Source organism: Solanum stenotomum, chromosome 4, assembly GCF_019186545.1.
Source record: "Solanum stenotomum isolate F172 chromosome 4, ASM1918654v1, whole genome shotgun sequence".
NCBI lineage: Eukaryota > Viridiplantae > Streptophyta > Magnoliopsida > Solanales > Solanaceae > Solanum > Solanum stenotomum.
Window position 1 is genome coordinate 64,569,391 of NC_064285.1, and position 12,375 is coordinate 64,581,765.

Sequence of the window (12,375 nt, forward strand, 5' to 3'; positions counted from 1 at the left end):
GTTCAAACTCATTGAATCAACTCAACAAACGAATCATAACTTAGCCCATAAAAATTTTAGGAGCGAGTTTGAATTTATTTTGTCACCCCTATTATGTACCTTTGTAGGTAAAGAATTGATCTGTTTGTTCCATATATGTGACATTCTCTCTTTTTTAGTCTGTCTCAAAAAGAATATCATTTTATTATAATTAGAAATCATTTAACTGTAAAATTATCCTTTAACCTTAATGAAATAATTTGTAAACACACAAATATCTAAAGATTGTATTAGACCATAAATTTCAAAAGTCATTTTTTTCTTAAATATCGTTTCAAATTAAATAATGTAACACAAAATGAGACGGAGAAAATATTAGAGTAAGTCAAAGAATGTCTCATAAACCTTTTTCTTTGAATTTTCAATTGATATTTATGTTTTAATAACAAATTTATTCTCTTTGTACCAAATAAGTGACATCTTTCAAAACATGAGGGTCAATTAATGTATTAATTTTTTAAAATAAAATTTGAAATTAGAGTTATGTATATAGCAACTTAAATGTATATATTATAGCCAGATCACAAGTTGTAATAAGAAAAATACCTGAAAAAAAAGATAATATTAAAAAAATATTGGACCATCATTATAATAAATATAGCTTCATATATAATGAAGTAAGAGGAAGAATCATTGATGAGATATGTCTCATAGACCCTTTTCTTTGAATTTTCAACTGATATTTATGTTTTAATAACAAATTTATTCTCTTCGTACCAAATAGATGACATCTTTCAAAACATGAGGGTCAATTAATGCATTAATTTTTTTAATAAAATTTGAAATTAAAGTTATGTATATAGCAACTTAAATGTATATATTATAGCTAGATCACAAATTGTTATAAGAAAAATATCTGAAAAAAAGATAATGTTAAAAAAATATTGAACCATCATTATAATAAATATAGCTTCATACATACGAAGTTAGAGGAAGAATCATTGATGAGATATGTGAATACATTCTTAATAATTATTCTTGAGAATATAAGTTATAACCTATATACACTATCGAAAGGTAGAAGCAGAGTTATAATTTTAAATTTATTGATTTTGTCTTTTATAAAGATTTTTTTTTAGGTTTTGAATATATTATATATATACATATTTAATGGACGTTTAACATGAATACAAGCATATACCGGTTTTGGATATTGTAAACAAAAATGTAGCTTCGTTCCTGCCTAAATTAAGCCTCCTTAAAATATGAGATTACAATTTTTGAAATTAAGATATATATTTGTTACAAAGATAAAGATGACTTGATGATATAAATATTAGTTTTACACTGATGATTATAGGTTAAACTCTTTAATGTAATGAAACTTAGTATATGAGATATTCATGCACTATTAAAAAAATCATTATTTTTTTAACTGGAAAATATTCAATGACCATTCTTAAATAGATATTTTGATTGAATCAGCAGGAACAGAAAAATAATAGTATATTTACACAAAAAATTAGAAAGCTTTCAAATGTTTTAATGAGAATTTGTTTTTATCATGCATTTTTCCAGTGATCTAGTACGATGAAAAAAAAACATATTTTTATAACGCAAATTTCTAATAATGATGATAATAAAAAAAAATTTAAACATCACTTATGTAATTATATTGAATATGTTATTATTATTGTTGTTGAAATTCATGATTGTAAAAATGTCTATTTGTGATATTTAAGCACATAGATGTTGTTACTAATATTTTATTTTGGAGTGGATAGCTAAAAATAGTATCTCATTCTTTCACATGCCATAGCTACTAAAAAGGCTGACAAAGAGATCTAAAGACAACCTTTGACTTCCCTTAACTATTTCTTTTACCAAGTAAGGTGAATATTTTAGTTCTTTCTCCATTTTCCAAGTAACTCAAACATAGCAATATAAAATCTTTGGTGAAAAGGAGAAACTATTACCCCATTTCAATCCAAAGTCAAAATATTCATATTCATCTTAATATATTTTTTACCTCAAATATGTAAATGTAAATATCCATTAATAGAGTCTCGAGAGAGGAGCGGAAAGTCACTTAACTGTGTATTGTATTGTGTTATTTAAAAAAGAATGATATTATTTCGTTATTAAAGGTTGTTTGATTTAGAATTATACTAGTACAAATAATACATGAACTAATTAGTCTCATAGGGTTTAGTTTTTATTTATAACTAATCCATATATAAGATTACTAATTATTCACCTCATATTTCAGATAAAATAATATATATTATTTATTGAGATTATATTAATGTTAAATGATCATAATCAAAATTATACTTGGTGTGCTAAATTTTATAACAAAAACAACTAAAAAGCTACCAAACAAGATAGTATTAGTTATGTTATTTTAATACCTAAATAATTCCTTCATGTTAAGACTTTTCTATAATGTTCTAATAATTAAGATGCTTTTATAGTAATAGTAGCATATTTACAATTTCAAAGTTTACAAAGTTTTTTTCTTTTTAAAATTATGTATCGATTAAATTATATCATATAAATCCAAACGATTGGCGTAAACAAAAAAGAAAGTGACAAAAGGCAAAGGAGAAATTTTGTAATTGAGTTGACTGTGTTCCAAGTAAATTTAGGTGGAAGATAATTTGATCACCATATATAAAATGATAAGTATCTTTTCATTTTTAATCAGAAGTAAATTATAGATTTGAGCCTTAATATAGAGTCACCTTCCGTGAGAAGCACTTTATCCTTTAAATTAAAATTTTCAAAAAATGACTTTAAATTAATCGAGCCTTAATACGAGTATTGAATACTGAGTGGAAATCAAAAAGAAAATAATTAACCAAAACAAGAAGATATCTCACCATATTCCTATGATTAGTCAAGAAAAAAGTGTCACTTAGAAAAAGGGCTTTGACCTTTTTTACATGGTTAAATCTAGGCTTAATCTTCTCCTACACTTCTAAGAACACCTTAGTCTTCTAAATTATTATTTTAATAATAATATTAATAATAATTAATTCTTGTTCTCACTTTAATATTTTAAAAATAAATCAAAATCTACCCCACTACTCTGTTTTAATTAATGCTTGTCATTCAAGTCTCTTTTCCTTTTTGCAAGTGTTTCTGAATTTGAGTATATTATTAATTAAATAGATAATTAATTAATTAATTAATAATTAATTAAATCTATTTCTCTGGTTTTGTGCTCCGTATTAAGGAATTGATGGGTAAAGGCTTCGGTCGGTTGTGAGGCCTTTTCTTGTCTCCCCTCACTTAAATCTTTTTGTTTGACCATTTGGTATTTAATTATTTATAATTTATTAATTTGATTAATTTAAATTTATTTATTATAAATAAAATATTGGAATCCAAATCTATAATGAAAAAATAGAGAATTTTTTCATAAATAATGCTATTTGCATTAATTGTTATAAAATATAATGAGATTTTTATTTTATTTTTTAAAATATAACAAAATACATTATATTCGTACACATATCAAATTAAATTCCAAATGCAAGAGTGTGAATACAATATCTGATTGTATATGTCACTACTTGAAAAATAATTAAAATTGACACTTTTGTTGATTTTTAATTATTATTTTTTTGAAGATAAAAATATATCCATTGATTTTTATTTTTTATTTAAAATAAAAAAATCTTTAGAAAATCAATAAAGTTCCTTTGATTGTTTAAAATGGAAATTGAGGGACATTGACAATTTTTGAAGTGGAAAAATGAGGATATAAATAAAATTGTATCGATTTTTTATTGAAGGAAATTGACGGACACACCTTGATTTTCACCTAAAAAAATTGAGGGAATATGTCGATTTACTTTGATCAACCCACCATTTTCTGACATAGTCGACTTCTCCAACTTAGAATCTATTTTAGATAAAGAAAAAAAAGGTAAGATTGTTTTTTTTTTTTTTAATTTTGGCCCTCGATTATTAATCTTTTTTGATAGTGTATATATCCGTATCAATGTATGTATGTGTTTTTAAAAACAAAACTATATATATGTGAAAGAAATAAACATTATATATATATAGCTAATAGAATCTAATATATATGCTCTCAAATTGTGCATGCCTAACAATAGCCATATATATTGAAGTCCAGCTGTACATAAATAGTATGAATAACTAATGTGCTATCATATGTTAAACAGTACTATAGTCTAAAAGAATTTCACATTATATCATCAATATAAGTGATTTAAATCCATACTTAAAATAGATCAGAAATACTATCTTAATAAGATGATTTATAAGACACATAAATATTTATGATTTATTTGAGTCTATTTTCTTCTTTTTAAAATTATATATCAAATCAAATAATAACATATCAGTTGAAACTGAGGGAGTATAGTATATAAATCTTAAACTAAACGAGTGAGCACATGCATTCACATTTGTTTCCAATATTACAATACACTTTTTTTTTTGTCCATTTTTGCTTATTCAATATTGATTCAACATGTTGTTTTAAAAGTATTAAATAAACTAATAATTTTACTTTACATTTGTTTCCTTTAAATAATTTTACTATGTCATCCGCTCAAGAAAGAAAGTAACAATAACAACAAAATAGTGTGGTAATAAAAAACACAATACACAACATAAGATAAGAACTACAAGGGTGCGATTAGTACTACCACATGCACTAACTAGCCTTTACCAATGCACATCAAGATAACACTTCACTCTTACTAACTTTTTATCCTAACACGCGACTTCCACTCCTTCCTATCTGGAGTCATGTCCTCCCTCAGTAATATGAAGTTGTGTCATGACATGTATAATAACCTCTCCCCAATATATTTTTAGAATACATGTACCCCCTATAACCAGCCTTTTGTACATCCTCATTAAGGTGTTAATGCACCTGCTTTGTACATGTCCAAATCATATTAGTCTCGCTTCTCTTATCTCTTCCGCTATAGATGTCACTCACATTTTCTCTGGAATAACTTCATTTCTTAGAAATTTAATAATAAATTATTATTATTATTATTATTATATAAATATTTATTTTTAATATAATAAACAAGTAAACTCTTGCCCCCTAAAAATAATTTCAAGAAAAAAAAAAAAACTCACCTTTATCAAAGCTCTTACTATATATAAACTGGCTACCACTAAACAAATAAAAACTCAATTGTTCTCTCTCTCATCAACTCTCCTTTTCCCCCCTCTCTCTCCCTGTCTATTCTTTTTTCACTAAAACAGAGCAACTCGTCATTTCTTCAACATCTCTGTGTACACTGCGTTCAGTTTGTTGAAATTTTCGCAAAAATACAGACCTACTAGTCGGAGTTCTTTGTTGAAATTAAAGAAAAAAAACAGAGCAACTTTGTTGAAGTAGTTACAAAAACAGAGCAACACAAAAAAGGGGCATTTTCATACATGATAATAATGTCTACAGAGCAACCAAATTGTTCAGAAAGTACTGAATCTAGCTGCAACTCTTCTTCTTCTTCGTCGCCCTCATCGCCATCTTTTGTTCTTCTTCAACCACTTCCGCAAATCAATTCGAAAAATCGACTCAAAAGATGTAGGGGAGAAGAAGTTGAAGAACAAAACGAAGTCGTTAATAATGCAAATCCGAAGAAGATCAGTAAAAACAACAATGGTGGTAGTACTGATGTTTCGTATGTAGGTGTACGAATGAGAGCATGGGGTAAATGGGTATCCGAAATCCGTGAACCTAAAAAGAAATCACGGATTTGGTTGGGTACCTTTGCTACCCCGGAAATGGCGGCGCGTGCTCACGACGTCGCCGCCATGTCCATTAAAGGTTCCTCAGCTATACTCAATTTTCCCCAATTTTCTCATTTATTGCCTCGACCCGCCACGTGCTCCCCACGTGACGTCCAATCCGCCGCCGTAAAAGCCGCTCACATGGATCACCTAAACCCAAAATACTCTTCGTTGCCCGAAACCCCGCCGGCATCGATGACGTCATCGTCATCGTCGCTGTCGTTGGTTTCAGGCATTACGTCCTCCTCGTCGTCCTGTGAAAAGGACGACGAGGAGTCAAGACCGTCGCCTCTGGAAGAAGTTTTTCTTGTACCGGAGGCGACGGGGCAGCTGAGTGAGATAGTGGAGCTGCCGAGATTGGGATCGAGTTATGAATTGGTTGAGTCAACTCACAGTTTATTCGAATCAGATGAATGGTGGGATAATAATTATGGAAATTGTGAATATTATTTTGGTCAAGAAAATTATATTAGTAATATGGAATTTACAGGATTAGAAAATGTGGTCTCAACCAGTTTTGAGAGTTTTTTATGGCAACATTAGAATAAAAAAAATAATGTTGTTTTTTTTAGTTTTTTCTTCTTTGTAATTTAGGTGGAAACTATTGATGAACTTTATACGTTTCTTGCATCTCCAGTTTGCTATGGTATTTTTACAGCTATTGATCCTCTTTATGATCTCATCTCCTTTTTCTTAATTTATCGAAAAAAATAAAATTGTGTACACATTATTCTTTCGAGCTTTAGTATAAATTTGTGTTGGATGAGCTCAATAAATAGACGTATCAAGAAAGAAAAATAGTCCAATTCAAATTTGTACTTTTCTGTCTTCAATGTGAAAAGGAAGTGTAGGTGTTACAATATATTTGTGTTGTTATATTTTTATTAGATTATTGATTATTATTTATTGTGATTAGTTGCAAATACAGTAAAAGAACAGTTGAGTAATTAAAGAATTTTTTTTTTTGGTTAATTTGTATTTGTAACAGTTTGGTGACATGGTTGAATGATAAAAGCTAAAGGATTGTAAATTCATTTTTTTTTTCCTCCTCTTAATACTCGAGGTTCATTGATCAATAAAAAATTTTAACTCTCTTTTTTTTCGCTGATGATATTATTTACCGAATCAGATTATTGATATTTATTTGATTTTATATATCTTATTAGGAATATTGATTTCATAAAAAAAATATTAATACTCTTACATTGTATATTTAGGCTTCAAGAAAATATTTAAAGTGATTTGCATATAGTTTTTATTTACCGATATGATTATGTATTTTTTTTTATAAAATTGATAATAGGAGGACACTTGTTTAAAAGTAGTTGTAGGAGTACCTACATATATGATTATATGGTAAAATCTAATAATGAAAGTAACAACTTTTAACCTTTTTGTTGGTTGATGGAATTTTAAGTCGTGTTAAATTTATCAATATAAATAACGTGAAATAATTGAGATTTTTTCATTCTTAATTAAAGATTCTAGTGTTTGAGTTTGATCCATGAAAAATTTAAAAAATAGGGAGCACTTCTTTCAGAAATGACCCTATTATAATACGAGAATTTAAATTTAATTTGGTTTTAATACACCGAATACGAGAAAGAAAAGTTGTGTTAACTTTTGAATTTGAACTTTATGCCTAAATAATCATTTCTTCAAGAGATTAGAAGAACACACGACCTTCTTCTTCTTGTTCTTAATTTGTGATTTTTTTTCGTAAAGTAAATTCAAAGTCAATTATAATCCTTGTTTTTATTCCATAGTATATTCGGATTTAAAGACTTAATCACACAATTTAATTAATTAAGTAGAATTGGTATGAAGAAAGATCAATATTAAATTTAGTTGACGCATGTTGTAACTAATATATACGACTAATCACTACGTTTAATTAGTAGTAAGTGGTACCATCACAAATTATATTTCAAGTAGTCACGTGGTGATTAATTTTAGAATTAGTCAATGTCTAGACATAAATGCAAAATTGTGGAAAAAAGATACCTGAACTAACTTACTCCATGCAATTATATTTTACTCTCTATTAGATTTTGTAGAAAATAGCTCGATTCACGTCGAAAAGTCTCATTTTAAAATAAATTGCATTTTGTTAAGGGTAGTTTCTTTCTTAAGATTTGAATTCAAAATACTTGTCATCTTATTAGTTATCACAATCTTTAATGATAAAAAAAAAAAAATTGACTTTTGTTCGAGCAATTGATCGATGAATATTTTCAATATCGAATATCAAAAAGTAAAATAAAAATCTTGAATTATTCACCTATAGTTAAATCTAAAGTCTCAAATTTGAATCATGAATTTTTTTTAAAAAAATCAGTGAAAATATTATTTATGAGTCAAATTCTTATGAATATCTAATTAGACACTTCATCAACAGTTCTCATTTTCTAATAGTCCTAAATCTTATCATTCCACTACAGTCTTTAACGATATAACAAAAAATATCAACATCTCAAGTCGATCTTTTGTTCGAGCAAATGTGCAATGTCATCTTCAATATCGATCACCAGACAATTAACAAACCAAAAAAAAAAAATCTTGAATTATTCACTCTCAATAGATCTTAAGTCCGGAATTTATATATTTTTTTAAATCATCAAAAATGTTATATCCAAAACGAGTCAAATTCCTACGAATCTCCGATTAGACACCTCGTCAAAAATTCCCATCTTTTTAAAAATAGTACTAAACTTAATAGACAACGTTTTTCTCTATAACAAACTCTACAGAACACAAATTTAAATTAGTCAGAACTTCAAGAGCAGATACCAAACACGAAGCGGAAAATCTTTTTTTGAATCATTATTCATGGTGTATATTATTTCGTACCATATATATGACCAAGAAAGGGGGTCCTAAACGAAGAGACAAATGCTGTGCTCTAAAGGTGACAGATGCTTTAATCATTTGTGTGGTTCACCTGATAACGCGTTTGCTTTGCTCCCTTTGATATTCTACATTTATGTTCTATTAATAGTAGTACTACTTATTTATAATATAAAAGGAACCTTCTTCCCACACTTGAAGAAATTTCTTATATCTAATTAATTATCACTTACTTCTAATATCTAATTAATTATCACTTCTTTCGACGTCTCAATATAAGTGTCTTACTTTCTCTTTTTGATTTGTTTATATAATACATGCGGAAAATAAAAGAAAGGAAGGGAACTTGATGGTTTGATCATGTCATGGATCGATTACTTGATGCATCGTATGTATGGTGAGCATAAAACAAAGATCTAACACTATAAACCTGATAAAGGGAGTTGCTTGGATGGTTATAAACACCCTCCACCTTCAACTTTAAATAAGTACGGGTAAATTTATATGCAAATTTTGAAATACGTGAACCTATGATTGTTTAAATGATGCACTTAACTGGAGTGATTGACCTAGAGAACTGGTGCTTGGGATCAATTCCCGCATAATATACTTTCCTTTTAATGGTGCATCTATATTCTGAATAGTTTAGGTTCACCTCTGATGTTACGATCGAAGTTTTTAATAGTATTGACATAAATATAAATGAATGCATCTCATCCCCTAACGAATGAAGTGTTTACTCCCCGTGGAGTCAATCTATTTAAGAAAAGGGATCAAAAATTGCTTTTAATAGGTAATGTTCATCCTTAATATTAAAAAAATTCAATACAAATTTAAATCTAATCGAGTTTTAATAAATATGTAGGAAAACTTTTTTAAAAAATGATGTTGGAAGTGAAGTAGGACATCAAGTCAGATAGTTCACTTTTTTACTTTTGTTAGCAAAGCCAAAATTGTTGCTTTCATTCAAAAGCAAATGAAGACTATATAATAAAATATTATTTATAATAAAAACTTATATGACTACTGACATTGACAACTCATAATTCATTCAATTCCTTTTGCTCATCATAATAATACTATACGCTTACAGCTTTGCTCCAGCTATATCAGATTCATTTCTACTACTCCCCATGCAACTTGGTTTTTTCTCCCCTCTTTCCTAAATATAGAAATTACCAAAATTTAATTAAAAAAATTAATTTTATTTTTCATTTCCAAATTAATACTTTTTTTTATTTTAATTTATGTGATCCTGTATAATGAGCAAGGTATTGTAATATAACAACAAAATTTATCGTTTCGATTATTATAATCACGTATTTTATTGTTCTTCTAAAATCGTTATATAATATATATTCTTCTTTGTTTCAATTATAATATAATTATGTATTTCTGTATTCTTCTTTTTTTGATCATAATCGTCTAGTTTGCGTGTCTTGTTTATTGTAGGGTATATGGAAATTTTATTTTTATGATATTTCTTTCATTTTATTGAGTTAATAGAATTTTTTAATTATAATCTCATTCTTTAATTTTATATTATTATTATTTCATTTCTTTCAAACTTGTTCTACGAAATGGTTTTCTTTGTTGAGGGTTTATAAGAAATATTTCCTCAACTCATAAAAGCAAGGATAAAATTTGTGTACATTTCACCTTTCTTAGATCTCATTTGCGAGCGAAAATATATTGGGTACATTGTATTATTGTTGTTGTTGATTTTTCTAATTATAATATTACTCTATATGTTCGATTAGGACTAATATTTTTTATAAAAAAAAAACTTTTTAAGTATGATCTGAAATTCTTCATAAATATTTGTGTACGTATAAATTTATTTTATAAGATAAAACGAGAATTTTCAAGTTAAATTCTTTTAAGTATAGAAATATGATATTCTTTTCGGAACATAGTAGAAAAAAGAGTATCATACTGGGAGAGGAACTTTCACCAATTTCATTTTATATGATAGTGTTTAACTGTTATAGAGTTTAAGAGAGAACAAAAAAACCTTTGGCACATGTCATAAGTGTTATTGCAACTTATAATCTTAAACATATATCATGAAATTTTATATTTATAACAACATATCAATAAAGATAGAATCAAAAGTTAGTATTAAGAATTTCTAAATTAATTAAATGATATCAATTATTTGAGTCGAGGGTCTATCAAAAATAAACTATTTATATTCACAAAATAATAAAAATGAGATTTGTGTACACATTTGGCACATTTTTAATCTCTATTTATAAAATTTTACGAAATATGTTATTATAATTAAAGGGTGTTAATATATAAAGAGTATCATGTAAAATGATGTAGAACAATAATAAATAGCTTATTATTTTTATAATGTTTGAAAACATTTCCTATTTAGGATCTCGTTGATGATCCTGTGTGCTTGATGACATTTCTTGTTTTAGATTTTATTAAAAGACCTTAAACAAAAATGTTTTTTTTTTAGAAAAAAAAGTAGGGAACACATGGCAACTTCTTAATTTTTTAAAATTGTTTAGAGTCTTCTAGGAAAAAGATCCTCTTTTAGTTGCTTTTTATAATCATTATATTCCTAAAAAAGTAGTCAGCACTAATCAAACATCAACTAAATCATGGTTAATTATTATATATTTATACCCTAATTTAGTATATATATATATATTTGCATATTACTTATAACACCAAAATCATGGTATAAATTTATACCTTAATAAATCACTTTATCATATTAAATTATTATAATTTGATATAAATATTTGATACAGATAAATTTTTATTATATTTCCATTACACTGAAGAAAAGAGAGTAAATGATAGGGAGGACATAATTCACATTTATAAAATGCTAGAGTCTCATTGATATTACTAGACTAAAAATTTTAACGATCAATTCATCGTAAAATCGAGATTAGTTTTTATTTTTATTTTTCACCATATACCCATGCATGTATAAAATTTAAGAATTAACCATTTTATAATATGATCATTCTTAATTACTTTTCAGGAGTTGGACTTTGCATAAATTAAATTAGTGTTGATAATAATATAATAAACCATAAAGGTCTTCACTAATCTGTTTAACAGTTTTAATCCTTCAACAACTAATACTACTTCACAAATTAAACACAATATTTATAACAACTTATCCTAACTGCCAAATCCTAATTAAATTATTAAATGAAATAATTAAATAAGTAGTTTATGCATGCGGTTTAATTTAACGTCCCAATTAGTATACTTAATTATTGCTAGTGGGGAAAGTACATTAAATAAAATTGGTCTCACATAAGATTTTGTCATTAAAATAGTTATTATAAATAAGATTCTCCAATACAAATAAATTAAATGAAAAAAATAAATTAGCAATTATTGTATAAGGATTATTGATGGTGGTTAGGATTTCAAGTCATAGTGGAGTCTTTATTATTCGGGGATAGAAATGGAATAATTTATCCGTAATCAAATTATTTGTTGTATTTTTCCGATTTATATATATTACATTCCCTAAGAAAATATTAATTAGGAGACATTTTAACTACTTTGCCCTTATTTATATCGTAAAATATTATTTATATTCATTAAATATTACACTATTTATGTATGAAGTATTTATAATTTTCAAGAACAATTATTACTAAGAATAAGATGAGGAAAAATAATTAATTTAATTCTAAAATTTTAAAATAATAAATAACTTAAAATAACTATTTTTTTTAAATCATAACTGATAATTAAGGCAGAAAGAGTAATAATTTT

General features: G+C 26.4%; 1 protein-coding gene across 1 annotated transcript; it reads left to right on the forward strand.

Annotated features, from left to right (window-relative positions):
• The first annotated feature begins 5,171 nt into the window (after positions 1–5,171).
• On the forward strand, positions 5,172–6,399 carry LOC125862375 (dehydration-responsive element-binding protein 3-like). Its single transcript, XM_049542425.1, has one exon. It carries the CDS (start codon positions 5,416–5,418, stop codon positions 6,310–6,312), a length of 897 nt encoding a protein of 298 aa, XP_049398382.1. The 5' UTR covers positions 5,172–5,415; the 3' UTR covers positions 6,313–6,399.
• Positions 6,400–12,375: the final 5,976 nt, after the last annotated feature.

Coding starts and splice junctions, on each gene's coding strand:
- LOC125862375 (XM_049542425.1), top strand. CDS start 5,416: ATGATAATAATGTCTACAGAGCAACCAAATTGTTCAGAAAGTACTGAA.